Genomic DNA, 22,943 nt, shown 5'->3' with positions numbered 1-22,943 from the left:
GAAATATTACATAAACAGGAAGATAGCTTGGAGGTTTGGAGACCTTCAGTTTCACTATTGAGTGCTGTATTTACGGAAACACCCATTTCCTGCTGACTTCCATGAACAAAAGCTGGTTATCTTGTTTCTTGGATAATAGTAAATCAAAACTTTACGTGTGATTATGTGCATATATTTCCTGTAAATTTTTGAGGAAGATTTTCTTGGAATGTGCATTTCTGACATTTCTGATTTTTTTCTGACAGGAAACTAGATATCGTCAGAGGTACCTGGACATGATCTTAAATGATTATGTGAGGCTGAAATTCATCACCAGGGCCAAAATTATCACCTATCTACGGACATTTTTAGATAATCTTGGATTTCTTGAGGCAAGTCTCTGCACTTTTTCACAAATCTATCATAAATTATTCTGTGTAATAAAGAAATACAGATGCTGGTTTAAATCGAAGGTATACACAAAATGCTGGAGTATCTCAGCGGGTGAGGCAGCATCTCTGGAGAGAAGGAATGGGCGACGTTTCGGGTCGAGACCCTTCTTCAGACTGATGTCAGGGGAGGGGGCGGGACAAAGATAGAATGTAATCGGAGACAGTAAGACTAGTGGGAGAACTGGGCTGGGGAAGGGGATGGAGAGAGAGGGAGAGCAAGGGCTATCTGAAGTTAGAAAAGTCAATGTTCATACCACTGGGGTGTAAACTACCCAAGTGAAATATGAGGTGTTGTTCCTCCAATTTGTGCTGGGCCTCACTCTGACAATGGAGGAGGCCCAGGCCAGATTGGGAATGGGAGGGGAATTATTCTTTAATTTATTTTAATTTTTGTTTAGCTTTCTTAATTAATGAATTTCTGCAGTGGCATCAAAACTCTTAAACCAGTGAGTTTGAAATTGAGAGTTTGAGATGCTGGATAGATTTTTTTTTAATGATCAGGACTTGTTACTGAAAAGGCCAATTGCCCTTAAAGTGAATAAATCACTGGTCCAAATCAGGATGGATCCATTGTCATTGAGGAAGGTATGGGAGAAAGATGTGAATGACCTAGATATAATCTTCCAAACATCCAGGTGTAGTGCTTGTGTACTGGAAAACTAAGTGTTACACCTTTCTTTAATAAAACTACGCAGAAGTCACGCCAGTAACTTAAAGACCTCAGTCTTTGGGAAATTTCTGTTAACAATAATTGGACAAATGTGCACTGATCAGAAAAGTCAGTGTGGATTTGTTGAAGGCAGATCTTATCTAATTAACTTGATAAAGATTTATGATGAAGTGGCATGGAGGGTCAGTTAATGTGGGGTGTGTTGTTTATCTGGATCTAGACCTCCAAAAGATGTTTGATAAGGTGCCACATACTAAACATGTCATCAAGATTGAAGGCGATGAAATGAAAGGTTGTGCAGCAACATGGATAGACAACTAGCTGATTAACAGAAAATAAAGCAATAATGAAAGGTTTGTTTTTGGACTTAAAGGAAATGTGCAGTGGAGCTTCTGAGGGATCAATAGTAGGAGCACTGCTTTTAATACACATCAGTGACTTGTACCTCTGTAAAACTAGATACATTTTGCAGATTTGGAGATGACACAAAACTTGGAAGAATAGTGAACCAAGAAGGACATAAGGAATAAAAGCAGGAGTTTACCATTCAACCCCTTATGCCTGCTTTGCTTTCAATACATTAGTGGCTGATTTTATTTTTTAACCAATATTTGTTTACTGATGCTAACCCATATTTCTTTGTTCTTGTTATGGTAATAAACTTCACAGAGACAATCCAGTGGAATTTGCAGATGGGGCAGATACAATTATAAAGCTGAGAAATGTGAAATGTTAGATATGTGTGAGAAGAATGAGAAGAGGTAATAAAAACCAAAGCCCAATTTAAAAAATGAGAGAGATTTGAAGTGTTCAATAAAACTGGTCTTTACTAACTGCGACATGCAATCATGATAAATCTCGTTAAAACCCTCTTTCTGGCACAGTTGGAGTATTGTTAGTTAAAGGCAGCACACCTTAGAAACGATGCAAAACTTTAGAGAGGGTGCAATAGAGATTTATAACAATGTTTTCAAGAATGAAGGACTTCAATTGTATGGATAACCAGAGAAAGTGAGATTTTTCTGCTTGGAACAGAGAAGTTTGCAAGGGCTACATTTCATTCTGGTGGAGAAAAGGAAATGTGGAATGTGATTGGTCTTGTAGAATTGATTGAGTGCATTTGGAACTTGATATTGATCAAAATATATCAAGGTAATGTCAATCTGGATATTTTAGATTTAACTATAGTAAATTGTATCGTATAATTATTAAAAATGTAAGCGCAATTAACCTTTTTTAGTAGATACAATATATTTTGTGTGTTTTAACAACTTTGGTCCAATTTATGTAAATATCCTCCATCTAGGTTGAGACGCCTATGATGAATATAATTCCAGGTGGAGCTGTTGCCAAGCCTTTTATTACTCATCATAATGAATTGGACATGGATTTGTACATGCGAATCGCACCAGAGCTTTATCATAAGGTACTAATATGGAATAATGCTTTTTGTCTATAAAGTGAAAAGAGCAGGAATGTGATTTTTTGGCGATACTCTTCTTGTGACTGGTAGTTATAATATGATTTAATATGGTAGTCATTATTCATATAAGGTCATTCAACAAGTAATCTGTTAATCAACTCGGGTAAGTGATAATGTTTGTCAGTGAAATGTTGTACTGGAGACTGGGTAACTCCGTGGCTCTTCTCTGATTCTTGCTATGGGATCATTTAAGCCCATCTAAGAATGGATTTGCTGGATCACACACAAATAACTGCCACTCTCTTGACATTACATTGAAGTATGAGTTTAGATATAATCCGCAGGTCAATCCTAGGGTATGTGATGCTTCCTTCTGGCTGTCTTGTGTAGCTCTGTAAGGCACTAGTAATTGTCTAATTGTTAACTATTGATGTGAAGAAGGGGTTGTTATCTGAATGATCCAATCGGGTAGGATTGTGTGCAGTAAAATATTGCTTCACAAGACATGCACCTGGGTGGCTTGTGGAGGTCCTTGTGTCAATCTTATTTACAAATTACACAATTTAAATAAAAACCTGTGTTCCTAAATGAATCTCGAGCGCTTTGTAAAGAGTGGAAACATGTTGAAGATGGAATGAAGAACTGGTGAAGATGCACCAAAGACAGCAAGGAATGTGAGAAGGAATGAAGATATCATGTATGTTACAGGAGCACTAGAGACATCAAGCAATAAAGACAGTGAGGAGGACCAGGTGTGAGAGGACTTGCACGCTGGTGAAGCTGATCAGAATGGGAAAACTGATTGACATTTTAGCAAATGGCACACTGACATCAATAGTAAATGCGCCTTGAGCAGTAATTGGGATGTCAAGAGGAACAGATTATCACATGTTTATATTATATGAACAGCAAGCATCTGTGCACAAATGATTAATTTTGTTGATAATTGATATAATTGATATAATTTAATTGCCACACAACCAAGGTCGGTGGAATTTGGGTTGCCAGCAGCGGTACAGTAATAAAGAACACAACCACAATAAAAATTTTACACAAACATCCACCACAGCATTCATCACTGTGGTGGAAGGCACAGAGCTTGGCCAGTCCTCCTCCATTTCCCCCCGTGGTCGGGACCTCCACCCTCCACAGCCGTTGCTGCGGGCGTCCAGATGGTAAGGGACAAAGTCAAAGTCAAGGTGAGTCCAGGATCGGCTCTTCCCAACCAGAGACCGCGGCTTCAGGCTGGTGTAGGCCGCAGGCCGGCGGTCAAAGTTTTAAAGTACCTGCCGTGCCGCAGCCAGAAGCACCGCAGTCTGCAGGGCCGGCGGTCGAAGCTCCCCTCCAGGGGAGATGGTAAGTCCATGCCGCACCCGCGGTAGAAGACGGCCGCGGGCCGGCGGTGGAAGCTTCTTCTTCCCCCCGGGTCCCCCACGAGGGATCCCGGGCTGTAGACGCCGCACCAGCTGGAGTTCTGCAGACTGCGGCTTCAGGCTGCCGGCTGCCGCGGGCCAGCGTAACGGAGCGCTCCTCTCCAGCGAGGTCTCACCCGCTCCGCGCCGAGAGTCCACGTTGCGCCCTCCGCTGAAGCTCCGGGCGCGTCTCCGGGAAAGTCTGCGCCGATCCTTGCTGTTAGGCCACGGGGGAGGCGACCTGAAAAAAGTCGCCTCTCCAAGGAAGAGGCGGCCGAAACGGTTTCCCCCTTCCCCCCCCCCCCCCCACACCACCCCCCACACATAACACACAAGGAAACATTAAAAACAGACTTTTAAACATACTAAAAAAAGAAAAAAAGTTGGGGGGAAAAAAACGGACACGCTGCCGACAGGCTGCTGCCAGTGCAGCGCCCCCTTCCCCAGTTGTTTCCGAGGTTAATTTTATGGCATCAAATGTATTAAGCCACATATTTAGAAGGCAATCGATGGCTATGCATAAGCAAATGTCTTGACTTAAAAGGGTTCATACTTGTTTTCCCCATGGCAAAGTAAAAGTCAGTGCCACACCTGGAGTATAGCCTCTGAATTGTTATCTTGTATATGCGCGTATCTGGTTATGTTTGATTACATAAAAAATATGCCATGAGGAGTGGAGGGGCTTGGGATATTTTTGTATTGTCAATTAGGGCACCGATAACCAAAAAAAAGTAGTTTAATCGCCCTAGATTGCACACTCAAGTCTCAATGTGAGGACAAATGCTCTGACGAAGAACTGAGCCAAACTATTTCACTTTTCAGATGCTGGTTGTGGGAGGTATTGACAGAGTGTATGAAATTGGCCGCCAATTTAGGAATGAAGGCATTGATCTCACTCACAATCCAGAATTCACCACTTGTGAGTTTTACATGGCTTATGCAGATTATAATGACCTGATGAAAATCACTGAGAAGCTTCTTTCAGGTGGGTAATATGATTCATAGCATTGAACAAATGAATTCCAGTATATGTCATGGATTGTTTATGGAGATTAGAAACTTTATGAATGATTGTTAATTTCTGCGTGATATAATCGTAGTTTGTTTCACCTCTCTTTGTGTCCCAGTTGATGCTCTGAAATGTTATCATTACTCCAGCTTGTGCTGCCATTTTGTCAGTAACATCATTCATAAATTAAATTTTACAGAGTGTTAGTGGGATTTTTAACTCTGGAGAGGAGGAGCATTTGTGAAGTTTTGGAATATACAGTTGTCATCTGATAGCCATAACTGCATACCAGCAGAAAATTGTGCACAATGATTGGCAAGCCTGATATATTTTTCTTTTAATCCTACCTTCCTTACTAAGCAAATTGTAGTCCTACCAAGTTGGCTAACTTGTTGCCAAAGTGGATCTGACCTAGCATCTTTTCAGAATTTAAGCATGAAGTTTTACTTTTACAGGTATGGTTAAACACATAACAGGTGGTTATAAGATTACATACCACCCTGAAGGGCCTGAAGGCCAGAGTTATGAGGTTGACTTCACACCACCATTCAAGCGTCTCAGTTTGACAGGAGATTTGGAGAAAACTCTGGGAGAGAAATTTCCAAGTCCTGATCAATATGATACCGAAGGTAAGAATGGATTTTTCTTATAACATTTTTAATCAAAGATGTAAACCTGGAAGCTGTGAAAATTGCTATTCTTTTGTGCTCCTTAAAATGTAATCTAAGTTACTGAATCATTGATCTGATTGATCACTCTTTCACTAGCTGTTCTCAACTCTTTAGCGGCTTCAGAAATATCTTATTGTGTACCCAGCTATATCGAGAATACCTCTGCCTGCCCATGTACAATTGCTTCTAGAATCTTCCAGAAACCTAAATTTTTATACCTCTATATGCTGAACCTAAGTTCATCTACCCTTCGTGATATAGTATAAAATTACACTAACCTAGATTGCATGATCAGTGGCAAGGAGCCATGCTCACTGCTGATATTTGTGTTAGGTTATAGCTTCATTTTTATTGCATAGTCACTGGAAACTTGGTGAACTGAAAAGAAAACTTCATTCAAGACCGATTATCAGCTACCTATCACTGACCAACTTAGCTCCCCAAGTATTTGTAAAAATATAATGTATTCTACTCAAATTCTTGCATATGCAAACCCCCTTGCACTTCCTATAGCTCCCCACCCCCAGCTTCTTGGTGCAAATGAGTTGTCAAGAACCCAGGGCATAAACTCCCTTCAAGTTTTAGCTGTTCTAGTATGCCCTTGCTCTTGGTAGATCTCTTTGTGTGAATACACTATTTTGATACACCTTGTGATATTTTCCAACATTAAGTCAAGTCAAGAATGTTTCATTGCCATATGGACCAGGAACAGAAGAATTAAATTCTTACTTGCTGCAGTTTTTACAGGCACATTAGCGCAAAAACATAACAAACAAATATACAGTAAACAATAATAAAATTAATTATGTTATACTGGATAGCCAGACTATGACAGCAAGCTGAAGTACAAGTGTAACCCTTCTACAAAACGCAGAGTAGTTTGGCGCTGAGGTAAGGCTGTGGTTAGGATTGTACTGTGCAGTTCATGAGTCTGATGTTTGATGGGAAGAAACTGTTCTTGAACCCAGAGGTAACCGTTCTCAAGCTTCTTTACCACCTCCCCGATGGTAGCAGCGAGATGAGAATGTGGCCAGTGTGGTCTGAGTCTCTGAAGCGCATCCTGTAGATCCCTTCGAAGATGGGGAGGTCATTATCAATGATGGACTGAGCAATGTCCACCACTTTCTGCAGCCTCCTACATTCCTGGGAGTTCCTGAAGCTCCCCATTACTCACCTGTAGAGAGGTTCACGAGAATGCCAAATCTCCTTGAACTTCTGAATTAGTGGCATTGATGAGCTTTCTTTGTGATTGCTTCAATATACTGGGCCCAGGACAGATCATCAAAGATATGTATGCCAAGGATCTTGAAGCTGTTGATGATCTCCACTGCCATTCCAGTGATGAAGCCAAGTTCATGGACCTTGCTTTCCCTTCCTGAAGTAAAAAAATATTGTAAATTCATATTCTTCTTAAATCTGACAAATTACATACTGTGCAGATACGGAAACAGGTTGCCCAACCTAAATTGCCAATCCTGGTGTTAGTGCTCTGTCTGAGCTTTCTTCTACTTTAAATTTATTAATTTTGCCTATGCTATTTGCTTTAACTAACCGTTCTAAGAGCTTTTTGGTTAATAACATGGTGACCTTTGTTATATTTTGTACAATATGACATTATTTAATCTTATTCCTAAATATTGGTGTGCAGGAGTTTGTGGATTCTGTGATTTGAGCATTCAAGGAAAGTTAAATTGCATGTAAGCAGGTAATTAGGAGGCAGGTGATAAGAAAACCTTCACTGTCATTAGGTTTGAGTGTAAGGGGAAAGAGGTATTGCTGAACTTGCATGAGCTTCTTGTCAGTGCCTTGCTGAATAAAGGATGGATTTGGTTTGGAAGGTTTGCATTGAGAGTTCACCAGATATATTTCTGAGATGACAACTTGTTGAGAAATTAAGTGGATTGATATTCTTTAGAGTTCAAATCAAAATGAGAGATGACGGTGTATATGTTTCTCCGAGAGGGCTAAAGGTTAGATGCTGAGATTTTTCTTTCTCTGTCTGACAGTGTAGAGTTAAGGGTTCTCGTTTCAGGATGGTGGTCAGCCTTTATGAAATGAAATACAAAATGCACTAATTGAGAGGGTTTGGAATTGTCATTGAGAGTGTTTGGAGATCACTGGATGCTCAGACTGAGTAAATTCAAGACTGAAATCAATATATTTTTGCATGCAAATGAAATTAAGGGGATGGAACAGAGAAGTGAAGCCTAAAAGTTCAGCCTTTGTCTTACTGAATTGTGGTGGGGACTTGAGGGAAGTGTGACCTCTTATTTCCGTACTCTTGTATAAACAATATTGTTTTAGTGACATCTCATTATTTCCGCTAACACAATTAAATAGTATCCATATCTTCAATTTCAAGTAATCATTTGTAGTGCAAATGTTCACAAGAAAAAATAGAATCTCATATCACTTACTTGAGAAGCCTCAGTTGAGAATTTAACCCTCGTTCTGTGGTGATTGGGTGAAAGTTTTGTAATGACTTGTTGTACACAAAGTCAAACGAAAGTGCCAATGTGTTTTGGAATATAAGAGCCAGGATCAGAGATTAATAACCCTCTGACCTGCTTCCATATTCAACAAGATCATGGCTTTGGCTGACTTGGCCTTAGACTCACTTTCCTTTCTGTTGCATGTAACAATTGACTCCTGAATAGTCCAAGAATGTATCTTGAACACATCAACGACTCATCCTCCAGAGCTCTATGATTTAGGGAATTCCAAAGAATCACAAACTCCTGAGATAAAAATCTTTCCTCTGGTCCATCATAAATTGACATTCTGAATTTTTGATTTCCTTTAATAGAATAGACAATAGGTGCAGGAGTAAGCCATTCGGCCCTTCAAGCCAGCACCGCCATTCAATGTGATCATGGCTGATCATCCCCAATCAGTACCCTGTTCCTGCCTTCTCCCCATATCCCCTGACTCCGCTATTTTTAAGAGCCCTATCTAGCTCTCTCTTGAAAGCACCCAGAGAACCTGCCTCCCTCTGAGGCAGAGAATTCCACAGACTCACCACTCTCTGTGAGAAAAAGTGTTTCATTGTCTCCGTTCTAAATGGCTTACTCCTTATTCTTAAACTGTGGCCCCTGGTTCTGGTCTTCCCCCAACATCGGGAACATGTTTCCTGCCTCTAGCGTGTCTAAGCCCTTAACAATCTTTTATGTTTCAATGAGATACCCTCTCATCCTTCTAAACTCAAGAGTGTACAAGCCCAGCTGCTCCATTCTCTCAGCATATGACAGTCCCGCCATCCCGGGAATTAACCTTGTAAACCTACACTGCACTCCCTCAATAGCAAGTATGTCCTTCCTCAAATTAGGGGACCAAAACTGCACACAATACTCCAGGTGTGGGCACACTAGGGCTCTGTACAACTGCAGAAGGACCTCTTAGCTCCTATATTCGATTCCTCTCGTTATAAAGGCCAACATGCCATTCACTTTCTTCACTGCCTGCTGTACCTGCATGCTTACTTTCATAGACTGACGTCCAAGGACCCCCAGATCCCGTTGTACTTCCCCTTTTCCCAACTTGACGCCATTTAGATAGTAATCTGCCTTCCTGTTTTGCTACCAAAGTGGATTACCTCACATTTATCCGCATTAAACTTCATCTGCCATGCATCTGCCCACTCCCCCAACCTGTCCAAGTCACCCTGCATTCTCATAGCATCCTCCTCACAGTTCACACAGCCACCCAGCTTTGTGTCATCTGCAAATTTGCTAATGTTACTTTGAATCCCTTCATCCAAATCATTGATGTATATTGTAAATAGCTGCGGTCCCAGCACCGAGCCTTGCGGTACCCCACTAGTCACTGCCTGCCATTCTGAAAGGGATCCGTTAATCCCTAATTTTTGTTTCCTGCCTGCCAACCACTTCTCTGTCCATGTAAGCACTCTACCCCCAATACCATGTGCCCTAATTTTGCCCACTAATCTCCTATGTGGGACCTTATCAAATGCTTTCTGAAAGTCCAGGTACACTACATCCACTGACTCTCCCTTGTCCATTTTTCTAGTTATATCTTCAAAAAATTCCAGCAGATTAGTCGAGCATGATTTCCCCTTCGTAAATCCATGCTGACTTGGACCAATCCTGTTACTGCTATTCAAATGTTCGGCTATCTCATCTTTTATAATTGACTCCAGCATCTTCCCCACCACAGATGTCAGGCTAACTGGTCTATAATTCCTTGTTTTCTCTCTCCCGCCTTTCTTAAAAAGTGGGATAACATTAGCTACCCTCCAATCCACAGGAACTGATCCTGAGTCTATAGAAGATTGGAAAATTATCACCAATGCATCCATGATTTCTAGAGCCACTTCCTTCAGTACCATGGGATGCGGACCATCAGGCCCTGGTGATTTATCAGCCTTCAGTCCCATCAGTCTATCCAACACCATTTCCTGCCCAATGTGGATTTCCTTCAGTTCCTCTGTCACCCCAGATCCTCTGGCCACTACTATATCAGGAAGATTGTTTGTGTCCTCCTTAGTGAAGACTATTGCAAAGTACCTGCTCAACTCATCTGCCATTTCCTTGTTCCCCATAATAAATTCACCTTTTTCGGTCTTCAAGGGTCCAACTTTGGTCTTAACTATTTTTTTCCTCTTCACATACCTAAAGAACCTTTTACTATCCTGCTTTATATGCTGACGCTTTTCCTATCCTGCTTTATATTTAGAACTGATTGAAATTCATGTTGCTATTAAATGAACCAATTGCATTTTATGTGAACAGAGACTCGTAAATTCTTTGATGACCTATGCGCCCGGAAAGGTGTTGAATGTTCATCTCCGAGATCTACATCCAGGCTTTTAGATAAGGTACAGTTAAAATTCATTATTTAAAACAGGTTATTGATTGCGCACCGATTTGATAATGGGGCTGTAACAAGTTGGTTAAAATGACAAAATAATTTGCAAGATCGCTCTTAAGAATGATGCATCTTGCAATTAACATTGTTATTTCTTTAAAGTGAGATTTGCATACATAATTCATTTTATATTTTCCTTTTACTTTGTAGTCCACTCTTTAAATATGAGCCCGGAATTACTGTGACAAATGAGAAAAGTTTGTTGACACTTATTTAAATCAGAATTGGCTTTCTTGTCTATAAGAAATAACTCCTATTGTCATGTGTTTGAGAGATTTTGACTCCTAGTGAGATGATAAATGAAGCAGTAACTTTGTTGTTTCTTTCAATAGTCATAGGGCATTGAAACGGGCCCTTTGGCCCAAATTGCCCATGCTGACCATGCCACAATAATGTGTGATGACTGTACTCCAGGATATTTTTTAATATCACTTTACCCCTTCCACATTTTCAGTCGACATAATTAAATTCAAAGAGGATAGATTTTACAAAGCATCTATCTCACAACTTTTTTAAAAAATTGAAAATTGGAGACATATGCAAGCTAGTTTGTTTACCAATTGGTGGCCTCCAGATTTGCTATCTATATCAGATGTGGGATGTATAGTCATATTTTAAGTAAAATAGATTTCCATCCCTCTTTAAATATCACTGTTTTCTTCCAGTTGGTTGGTGAATTCCTGGAGGTTACTTGCATTAACCCAACATTCATCTGTGACCATCCGCAGATCATGAGTCCTTTGGCCAAGTGGTAAGGGTCAAACATCTAATACAACCAGGAGTAATATCTAACTTTCTGTTTCAGCCGTGCTTTGTTCATATCTTTAGAAAATGGGGTGAGAAAATGTGCATAGACTGGATTAATTTTGAGGAGCATGAATGTGAAGAGGAAGCAGAGGGTTGGGCACTTCCTTTTTCATGAAATAGCCACACCATGGTGCTTTTGTTTTGGCACAGAGAGAGTGTAATTGAAGGAGACAGACTGTCTATGACTTAAACCTGTGATACAACTGGGTGATTACTTTATTCCTCTCAAGGTTTGCATGTTCAGCTTCAAATGAGTCTGTTATCTATTGAAAATAAGGTCCTTAAGGTCATTGAGAAGAGAGGGTAAAATAAATAAAACAAGATTAAATCGGGCTTTTTTTCCACAATTTTGTCATGATTTGGCAATAATTAGATTTTAAAAAGCGCCGTGACAGTCAAACAAAGTAAAATGTTGAATCTGTCAAATTATCGATTGCAGAATTGATATTTACAGTATTGTTCCTCATTTGTAAAAAATAATATGAGCAGAAATCATGCAGCATTCAATTAACAGCAGATGTCACAGAGAGGAAAGTAAAATCTTATTGTGAACATGAGTACACGTTACAGAGAATTTCAAAAGCTCTTCCAAATGGAACATAGAACAGTACATCCCAAGAACGGGCCCTTTGGCCCCACAATGTTAGTGCCGAACATGATGCCAAGGTGAACTCTTTTCAGCTTGCACATAATCCACATACATTCCCTGCATATTCAAAAGTCATTTCAATGCCACTATTGTATCTGCCTCAACCACCACCCCCGGAAGCGGGTTCAAGGCGCTCACCACCATCTGTATTAAAAAAAACCTGCCCACACAGCTCCTTTAAACATTGTCCCTCTCACAGTTTATTGTCATGTGTCCCTGATAGGACAATGAAATTCTTGCTTTGCTTCAGCACAACAGAACAGAAATTGTTGGAGCAAAGATGAACTGTATTACACGGCAAAGTTAAAAGATACAGTTAAAAGTTAACATTTTCATTTCTCAACCAATATTGCTCCGGTTTTCATTAAATTTAATGGGTATTTTAATTTTTTGCCAAGTCCAATGGACGAAGATCTGATGCGAGAGATGGCATTTGTTAAAAAATATAGTAAAACTGACATCAATGACAGAATGGGGGAGATAATGGAAATAAAATTCAAGAGAATTAAATTTAGATGGTCTATTGACATAAATGCAGCATGAGCAATCAATAGGAAAGAATACATTTCCACCAAATCTAGGAAAAAACTGTTTGAAAAGATCATTTGGCTCCTTCTGTTTTTGTAGGTACGCAGTGGTGCCAGCCTTCCAGTAACCTGTACATCAGGTGGTCTTAATGTTAGTTTACTGTGTAGATAGATTCTTGTACTTTGAAGCTGATGTATCTCTGATATCTCGGAGGTAAAAGCAGAAAATAGTGGAAATTCACAGCCGTTCAATCAGAATTTGTAAAGACAGCAGAATATTTTTGAAATAAATATTTGATCAGAGTACTTTTGAAGGAAGATGCAAACCTATAAATCGAAGGTATACATATCAAGAGTGTTTTATTTTCAAATGTCCAAGATAGGACAATGAAATTCTTACTTTCTGTAAAATGGGTTGAATTACTTGCTATATTAACAATAACATTGTAAGTATAAGTACAACTGATGTTTGTTCTATTATAGGCATCGAACCTTCAAGGGTTTGACAGAGCGATTTGAACTTTTTGTTATGAAAAAGGAGATTTGCAATGCGTACACAGAATTGAATGACCCTGTTAAACAGAGAGAACTATTTGAAGAACAGGCTATGGTAACTATTATTGATTCAAACTGACCATCATTCTACAAGTAGATTTGGTATTGAGATGTTTGTTATGTTGCCTAGATCTGTTTCCCTATGATAAATGATTGTGAAACTCAAATAAGTATTTTGCAGCATTACCAGTTTAATATAATTTAAAGTGCACACCAAAGATTGTGAGCAGCAGGATTAGTCAATAACTGGTGTACCTCCTTGCTGGTTCAGTTTTTTATTTGAACCTACTAAAAGGCATACTGAATGTTTTGCAATTCAATAAAGACTAGCAACATATCACTTATTATTTATCTCATTAAAAATATCCCATTTGTCTTAAGCAATCTGGTTTGACATACTGAGGGATATATGCAATAATTGTTATGTTTCAACACTTGTCTCTTGTCTTCTTTACTGTGTTTAATTTTTATTTGTACCACTTAAAAATAGCTGACTTTCAGAATTGTTTAAATTTTTTTTAAATTAGATATACAGTCAAAGTCATAGAGTGATACAGTGTGGAAACAGACCTTTCAGTCTAACTGGCCAACATGTCCCAGCTACACTAGTCCCACCTGCCCGCACTTGGTCCATATCCCTCCAAACCTATCCCATCCATGTACCTGTCTAACTGTTTCTTAAATATTGGGATAGACCCTGCCTCAACTACCTCCTCTGGTAACTTGTTCCACACATCTGCCCTGTGTATGGAAAAGGTTACCCCTCAGATTCCTATTAAATCTTTTCCCCCTCACCTTAAACCTATGTCCTCTGGTTCTTGATTCTGGGCAAGAGATTCTGTGCATCTACCCAATCTATTCCTCTCATGATCTTGTACACCTCTGCAAGATCACCCCCTCATCCTCCTGCACTCCAAGGAAAAGAGTCACAGCCTACTCAACTGCCTATAGCTCCGACCTGCTAGTCCTGCCAACATCCTCGTAAAATCCTTGCACAATATATTAATAACAATTTTCTATTTTGGTGGGGTTGAGACATTCTAAAAGTGTCGATAAACTCCATTACAAAACTATGCTGAGGTATCACGGTGGGAACATTGGGTCTTGAATGGGACCCTTTCTGGCACACGGGTTTGGTTAATTTTACTATAGCTGAATTCATGTTTTAGTTGTTATTGTAAAAAATGAGTCATTGTAAAGCCTTCTATTTTACTGAATTCCTTTGTCTTAGCTTGGAGGGTTGTTGACATAAACAAAAGGTAAATGGACACAAGGTGGCTTTTCAAAAACACATCCCCATTATAACATTTCCAATTATTTTGGCTACAATATCCCTTTGCCTAATGTGTCTGTCCAATTTGACTCTTTTGCTGCACCTTCCAACCCCAATTATTATTTTCTGCATCTGCAAGGTTGACACAGTACCTCCATCTTATTTGGCTACCTGTTTTGCAGGATCAGCCATGCTTATAGTTTGACTCTGCTGAGCTGCTCTGCTGATTGGCCAGTAACTTGTGCAACTCCACATTTGGCTCTGGTCAGACAAATTGCTTGCCTGAGAATTTTGGTATGTCCAAGAGTTGTCTTAAATACTATATCTTACCCCCAACTGGTGGTTGATTGCAAAAATAACATCCACCATCATGTTGGGAAAGTTTGTATGTGGAGGATACGGAGTAAAAGGGATTACTCGATGTTGAGAATGGAGAGGATGTATTTTGCATAATCTTGCCATCCTGTAAGTTGAATTATACACTGCCCACCATAATGTTTAGGACAAAGACCCATCATTTATTTGTTTGCCTCTGTACTACACAATTTGAGATTTGCAATAGAAAATAATCACATGTGGTTAAAGTGCACATTGTCAGATTTTAATAAAGGCCATTTTTATACATTTAGTTTCACCATGTAGAAATTACAGCAGTGTTTATACATCATTCCACCCCCATTTCAGGGCACCATTATGTTTGGGACACAGCAATGTCATGTAAATGAAAGTACCGTATTTCCCGTTGATGAAGACGCACCACCCCCATTTTGACTTGCTGAACTTTGGGGGGTAAGAACAAACATTCTCTGTGGTGGCAGCCATTTGCATTGCGTATTGTTTATCTGTAGGCCACATCCGATCCATGCACTCAGCCTCGGAGCAGCGCCTGATCCAATGGAGCCCCAGGCCGCAAGAACTCCAGCGGCCCACTCCACCAACACATCGACTTTCGACGCGCTGTTTCCTTGCCTCCCACGGCCTCTGCTCTGCTTCCATGACCCATTGGGGCGACACAATGAGGCCTAACATCTAGGACAGGGGTCGGCAACCTACGGCCCATGGGCCGGATCCGGCCCGCAACCCGAAATCATCCGGCACGCAGCCGTTTTATTTTCAATTTGTTTTCGCAACCTGGGAACTGCAGCCAGTCTGATGTGATGCGAGATACAGGGATGCGAGCTGACCTGGGAACTCCAGCCAGTCTCGGGGCACGCAGGCGACCTGGGAACTGCAGTTAGTCCCAGGCTGCTAGATTCTAGGAGCTGGTGTCCTCCAACTAGAATCGACCATGAGGTCGCAGAGCCTATCGACTTACCATCACGGAGCGGGCTGACTTCGGAGGCTGTGGTGGCGTTGCGGCTGCGACTCTACTTCGGAGACTTCGATTTTGCTGCAACATGTTTCACATGTTTCAAAAGAATTAATTTTGAAAGAAAGATTTCATTTCCAACTACCTCTCCGTCTATCCCACCTTCTCCCCACCATCAATTTCCTTTATCGCAAGAGTGAAGAGTTTTTAAATTGTCATACTATACTGGCAATGGAACAATGAAATTCTTACTTACTGCAGCTAAAGGCCTATGAACAACCTAAACTTCGGCCTCCAAGACGCAGGTAATTTTTCGGGCCTTAATTTAGGATTTAAAATAGCGTATTTGACGCCGGGAAATATGGTAGTCATGTTTAGTATTTTGTTACATATCCTTTGCATGCAATGACTGCTTGAAGTTTGCGATTCATGGACATCACCAGTTGCTGGGTGTCTTCTCTGGTGATGCTCTGCCAGGCCTGTATTGCAGCCATCTTCAGCGTATGCTTGTTTTGGGGGCTAGTCCCCTTCAGTTTTCTCTTCAGCATATAAAAGACATGCTCAATTGAGTTTAAATCGGGTGATTGACTTGGCCACTCACGAATTAACAATTTTTTAGCTTTGAAAAACACCTTTGTTGCTTTAACAGTATGTTTGTGATCATTGTCTTGCTGTAGAATGAACCACCGCCAATGAGTTTTGAGGCAATTGTTTGAACTTGAGCAGATAGGATCTGTCTATACACTTCAGACTTCATTATGCTACTACCATCAGCAGTTGTGTCATCAATGAAGATGTGAGCCAGTACCGATTAGGAAAAGGGGAGATGCAGCGAGACCTGGGTGTCATGGTACACCAGTCATTGAAAGTAGGCATGCAGGTGCAGCAGGCAGTGAAGAAAGCGAATGGTATGTTAGCTTTCATAGCAAAAGGATTTGAGTATAGGAGCAGGGAGGTTCTACTGCAGTTGTACAGGGTCTTGGTGAGACCACATCTGGAGTATTGCATACAGTTTTGGTCTCCAAATCTGAGGAAGGACATTATTGCCATAGAGGGAGTGCAGAGAAGGTTCACCAGACTGATTCCTGGGATGTCAGGACTGTCTTATGAAGAAAGACTGGATAGACTTGGTTTATACTCTCTAGAATTTAGGAGGTTGAGAGGGGATCTTATAGAAACTTACAAAATTCTTAAGATTGTTCCCGATGTTGGGGAAGTCCAGGACAAGGGGTCACAGCTTAAGGATAAGGGGGAAATCCTTTAAAACCGAGGTGAGAAAAACTTTTTTCACACAGAGAGTGGTGAATCTCTGGAACTCTCTGCCACAGAGGGTAGTTGAGGCCAGTTCATTGGCTATATTTAAGAGGGAGTTAGATGTGGCCCTTGTGGCTAAAGGGATCAGAGGGTTTGGAGAGAAGGCAGGTACGGGATACTGATTTGGATGATCAGCCATGATCATATTGAATGGCGGTGCAGGCTCGAAGGGCCGAATGGCCTACTCCTGCACCTAATTTCTATGTTTCTATGTACCTTCAGCAGCCATGCATGCCCAGGCCATAACACCCCCACCACCGTGTTTCACAGATGAGGTGGTATGCTTTGGATCTTGGGCAGTTCCTTCTCTCCTACATACTTTGCTCTTGCCATCACTCTGATATAAGTTAATCTTCGTCTCATCTGTCCACAAGACCCTTTTCCAGTACTGTGGTTGCTCTTTTAAGTATTTCTTGGCAAACTGTAACCTGGCCATCCTATTTTTGCGGCTAACCAGTGGTTGGCATCTTGCAATGTAGCCTCTGTATTTCTGTTCATGAAGTCTTCTGCGGACAGTGGCCATTGGCAAATCCACACCTGTCTCCTGAAGAGTGTTTCTGATCTGTGTTTGGGGTTTTTTCTTTATTATAGAGAGAATTCTTCTGTCATCATCTGTGGAGGTCTTTCTTGGCCTGCCAGTCCCTTTGTGATTAGTAAGCTCACCAGTGCTCCTTTCTTCTTAATGATGTTCCAAATAGTTGATTTTGGTAAGCCTAGAGTTTGGCTATGTCTCTTAAGAGTTTTATTCTTGTTTCTCAGTCTCATAATGGCTTCTTTGACTTTCATTGGCAAAGCTTTGGTCCTCATGTTGATAAACAGCAATAAATGTTTCCAAATGTGATGGAAAGACTGGAGGAAAGACTCAGTGTTGAGCACTCTCTTATACCTGCATTAAGGAGGCAATTAAACACACCTGAGCAATTACAAACACCTGTGAAGCCATGTGTCCCAAACATTATGGTGCCCTGAAATGGGGGGGACTATGTATAAACACAGTTGTAATTTCTACATGGTGAAACCAAAATGTACGAAAATGGCCTTTATTAAAATCTGACAATGTGCACTTTAACTACATGTGTTTTTCTATTACAAATCTCAAATTGTGGAGTACAGAGGCAAATAAATAAATGATGGGTCTTTGTCCCAAACATTATGGAGGGTTCTGTATCACTCATTTTCCCTTGTATTTACCATCACAAAAGACTTGCAATCATAATATTGGGCCATCTAAACAACACCTGTCCTACCTAACACCAGCCCCCAACTTCTAACTGGCATTCCTCTGTGTAATTTGGGCCTATTATCCTTTACCATCTACAACACTTAAACCTGACAGTTCTACTACCACTGTAGTTGATGAATAATAAGTCTAAATCTGAATTTAAATTGCTAATGTAGATTGTATTGATCTATTTCAATGTAAGATGTAAGGTGGCCCTTACATCTCATATTATGAAAACAATGGAGCGGCTACTCATTCGTCTCCTGAGACCACAAGTCCAGCACGCACTCGACCCACTACAGTTTGCATACCAGGAGAACATTGGGGTGGATGACGCAGTCCTCTACATGCTGCACCGGATCTACTCCTTTTTGGACAAACCCGGTGGCTATGTGAGGATTATGTTCTTCGACTTTTCAAGTGCGTTCAACACCATCCAACCCCTGATTCTGAATGACAAGCTTAAGAAGATGGGGGTGGATTCCACATTTATCTCCTGGATACACGACCCTGGATACACGACTACCTGACGGGTCGACCACAGTTTGTCAAGCTGGGGGACAGTGTGTCTGGCACAGTGGTGTGCAATGTTGGAGCCCCACAGGGAACGGTTCTGGCCCCGTTCCTCTTCACCCTGTATACAGCAGACTTTAACTATAAGTCTGACACATGCCACGTACAGAAATACTCAGATGATACAGCGATTGTGGCATGTGTAAGGAACGGGCAGGAGGAGGAATACAGGAACTTGACCAGTGCCTTTTGTGCCTGGAGTGAAGAGAACTGTCTCACCCTGAACACAACAAAGACTAAAGAGATGGTGGTTAACTTTGGCAGGTCCAAGCTCCCCCTTCAGCTGGTCAACGCTGCAGGGGCTGACATTGAGGTGGTGCAGACATATAAATACCTTGGAGTGCACCTTGACAACAAACTGGACTGGTCTGTCAACTCTGACTCCCTCTACAAAAAAGGCCAGAGCAGACTCTTTTTCCTCAGAAGGCTCAAATCCTTCAATGTGTGTAAGGATATGCTGCACATGTTTTACAACACAGTGGTTGCAAGCGTTATTTTCTACGCTGTTGTCTGCTGGGGCAACAGCATTAGTGCAAAAAACAATAGGAAGCTGGTCAAACTGGTTAATCGAGCTAGCTCAGTGCTGGAGGGGAGAGTAGACTCTGGGATGGAGGTGCCCTGAGAGGCGTATGAGGCACAAGGTGCAGGTCATCCTGAAAAACCGCGGGCATCCCCTCCATATAATTCTGGAGAGTCAAAAGAGCACTCGGAACAACAACCGGCTCCTCTCCCTGCCCTGTAGAACGGAGCGGTTCAGGAGATCCTTCACCCCTGCAGCCATTAGATTTTATAATTCGGACCGCTAGGCTGTAGGGGGATGCATTTTGCAATTACTAATTTTTAACTGTTAATTATTGGTCTTTTTAAGTATTTATTGCTCTCAGGTAGTGTCCACATTGTATTCTATGTATTTTCTGTCTGCGTTCGTTTTGAATCTGTGGGTTTGTTGGTTGGGAGCTTCTGGACATCTGAATTTCCCTGAGGGAATCAATAAAGTATTTATTATTATTATTATTATTATTATTTATCATGGAAGGAAAATAAATATCTATTTTCTTTATTGATAGTTTGGCTTTCAATAAAAAATATTCAAGGAACCAGTTTATGAGTTGCTATTTAACCCTGTTTAATCCAATGGGAATGTTGAAAAAAATGTTTCTTTCCCAGAGAAAAGAATACACTGTTTTTTAATTTTGCTACAGGCTAAAGCTGCTGGTGATGACGAAGCCATGTTTATTGATGACAACTTCTGTACTGCTTTGGAGTATGGACTTCCTCCCACAGCTGGATGGGGTATGGGCATAGATAGACTCACTATGTTCCTGACGGATTCTAACAATATCAAGGTAAATTGACTTTGTAAGATCAATGTTTTGTTATTTAATTTTAAAGTTAAATCTAGACCAAGTGCAGACCCGTTGGGTCTGCTCCCCCAACGCACCCGTTCCCTACCCGTAGCCCCCACGGGAGGCGTGGTCCTCCAACTCAAGCCATTCCCAAACGTAAGGTTCCAGCACTCCCCTTGCCTCCCTCAGCAGTGCTCTTTAAAGAAAATTCCAATTGCATTTGCCCTGCGTGTTGCAATAGCAATTCGCCCTCCCCCTGCTAGTCGAGCCATTGTGACGTCATCAGTTGAAGCTGATCAGTTTGATTTTTTTAAACTTTAATCAGTAATGTCGAGAAATAAAGCACGAAATGTTTAGTGAAAGTGATCTCTGCCTAGAGGGGGGAAATGTGAATCAGAATATGTAAAAATCTTGTGAAAGTTGGCATTTTTAAAGCATTAATCGCAAATAACGTGTCAAATATAAGATAAAATCTTCAGCGAAGAGGATCACTGCTCGAGCCATTGTGACGTCATCAGTTGAAGCTGGTCGTTTTAATTTCAAAGTTTTTTTACTTTCTTAGACTCTTAATCAGTAATGAGTCGGGAATAAGTCGAGAAAAAAAGCATAAAATGTTCAGATAAGTGATCCCGGCCTCGAGGGGAAATATGTCAATCGGAATATGTAAAAATATTCAAGGAACCAATTTGATGCTGTCAGGCACAGGAGAAAGGGCTGCTTTGCTGCCTTCAAATGAGGCAGTGAAGGATGGGGTGGTGGTGGGGACATATACTACCACCCTGGTCTCCTCCTCCAGGGGTCTCTCATGCAGGGCTACCTCCTCCTGCACTATCACCTCCTGTGGCATCACCTCCTGCCACTCCTCTTGGGTGGGCAATACCTGCATGGCCAGCTTTTTTGAGGGTTGTGCCCTCCCCCTGCGCTGCTGCCTTTTTGGTGCCATCTCTAAAACACAAGTCTCCTCTCCAAAAAACTCTCCAGCTATGAATGAACATGCCTTGGAGTGACAGAGGTGACGTTCTGCAGTTTAAATAACCTTTTTTTTCTCCTGACCTTTTTTTCACCCCTGAGCTAATACCCTCAAGTGCCTCCGACCACCTACGACTAGCATCACGATCTACTACGACCTACGTACGAGTAAAAAGTGTCGATTTTTTCTCATGCTGACCTTTTTTTACTCGTGGACATTATTTATCAGGCTAGGAAAAACGGCGCAACCTACTTGATGCCACGAGTACGCAGACACCACTCACGATCATGAGGAAGACTTCCTACGACCTATGACCTCGTTGCGACCATGCTGCGAGTATGAGTCAAGGGCAAACTCGGCAGAGGTCGCGAATTAGGTCGTGAAAGTGGGACGGGTTTTACCTTGTATGACTTGTTTTGATATTAAGTTATGGCAGCTGCCTGTGTTACCAGATTTGCTGAATTCCCTTTAAAGTATCCTGTGGTAGAACTTGAAATCACTAGCCTTGGACTTTTATAACGATTGCTTTGCAATGGTATTTGTTAACTTAAAATTGTTGTTAAGCATCAACATGAAAAATGATGTGATTAATTTCAGGTTATGACATACAGAGCATTTGTTTCTTTTTCTAAATTGTATTCAGAGTATTATGTGTTATAGGTTGTCCAAAAACGGCTAAAATTGACTTTTGTATGCATTTCTAAAGTTTCGCACCAGCTTAGTATTAAAAAGTTGACTGTTTTCTTTTACTTTAGGAGGTCTTGTTCTTCCCAGCAATGAAACCAGAGGACAACAAAAAGGAACGTCCTGATGCAACTGAAAATGCACCATCTACAAACTAGGAACCTTGCAATTCAACTGATCATAAAAAGTGATTGCATTACCGCATTTAATTTTAGGAAACATGTTATTTCTTCTGGCTGTTGAGAAGACTTAAATCTTCATTCTTGTTGATTTTCAACTGTGCTGATGTTTTTGGTTTGCTAATAATCACCCATTCCTCCAAATCACTTTGTATCAAGATAAAGTAACAAATTATTTGTCAGGTTTAACATCTTTTATACTTAAGTTTCTACAAATATCCAACTCTGTACCTTATAGACAGCATTTTCTGGTATTACAATGAATAAGGTGATATGATGAATCATTAATAAACAGAAAGAAGCAATTAATTATTCCTAGGAGTAGACTGCAACCTTTTACATTTATTATGCATTTGGCTTCCTTCCAAGGAAGTGGGATAATAACATGGTGTAATATAAGACCTGTAGACCGGAATTGCATCATATTCAATTCCCTTAAAGGGCTTTCTCACTGTGCGACCTGAAGCAAGACTTAACAAGATTTAACATCGTGGGAACCTTCTGCGATAGCAGTACGGCATTCGTGGACCACCGAGGACCTCCGTGGCGCTAACGGCAGGTAGTGGTGTGACTTGGTAAGGTCGGGAGAAAATTCAAACATTTTTGAATTTCTCCAAGAGTGACTTGAGCGTTGCAACATTGTATGAACGCAGATGCCAGTGCGATATCCGTAATGACACTTGCGGGTACTGTGGGAACTCCTGCGAACGGTAAACCTGGAAGCTTGACAGAAGGGACATAAGGTGAGTAAAAAAGGTGGTCTCAATATCGCCAATGGCACATGTGTCCATCGAGGACGTCCCACCTAATTGTCATTGTTTGATAATCTTTTTCACAGTAAAAAGACTTGCAGAGATGCCTCTCAGAAAAGCGCAAAGAAAGGGGTCAAAGAAAGTTTTTAGCCATGCAGGTAAATGAGGAGGAAACTCAGCAAGAGAGACAGGTGGAGAGGCAAGAGGAGATGCCAGAGATACCACTGCCTGTGGGCTCCTTGGAGCAGGGAGAGGGTGATCATGGTGGATTTGAGATTGCCTC

The 22,943-nt window shown here is 41.1% G+C and overlaps 1 protein-coding gene across 2 annotated transcripts in view; it reads left to right on the top strand.

The window, feature by feature from the left end:
• Positions 1-22,222, top strand: part of kars1 (lysyl-tRNA synthetase 1) — a 42,777-nt gene extending 20,555 nt beyond the window's left edge. For both annotated transcript variants that reach the window (XM_033035728.1, XM_033035727.1), the window contains 9 exons: positions 246-371; positions 2,408-2,527; positions 4,759-4,921; positions 5,401-5,574; positions 10,365-10,450; positions 11,166-11,251; positions 12,967-13,093; positions 19,932-20,075; positions 21,801-22,222. In XM_033035728.1, the coding sequence (XP_032891619.1) occupies positions 246-371; positions 2,408-2,527; positions 4,759-4,921; positions 5,401-5,574; positions 10,365-10,450; positions 11,166-11,251; positions 12,967-13,093; positions 19,932-20,075; positions 21,801-21,887 (1,113 nt within the window). In that variant the 3' untranslated portion in view covers positions 21,888-22,222. The remainder of the gene's footprint in view (positions 1-245; positions 372-2,407; positions 2,528-4,758; positions 4,922-5,400; positions 5,575-10,364; positions 10,451-11,165; positions 11,252-12,966; positions 13,094-19,931; positions 20,076-21,800) is intronic.
• The last annotated feature ends 721 nt before the right edge of the window (positions 22,223-22,943 follow it).

The sequence above is a fragment of the Amblyraja radiata genome, chromosome 17, assembly GCF_010909765.2.
Source record: "Amblyraja radiata isolate CabotCenter1 chromosome 17, sAmbRad1.1.pri, whole genome shotgun sequence".
Taxonomy (NCBI): domain Eukaryota; kingdom Metazoa; phylum Chordata; class Chondrichthyes; order Rajiformes; family Rajidae; genus Amblyraja; species Amblyraja radiata.
The sequence above is the reverse complement of the archived record's forward strand: the minus strand, read 5'-3'. Positions and strand labels throughout refer to the sequence as shown.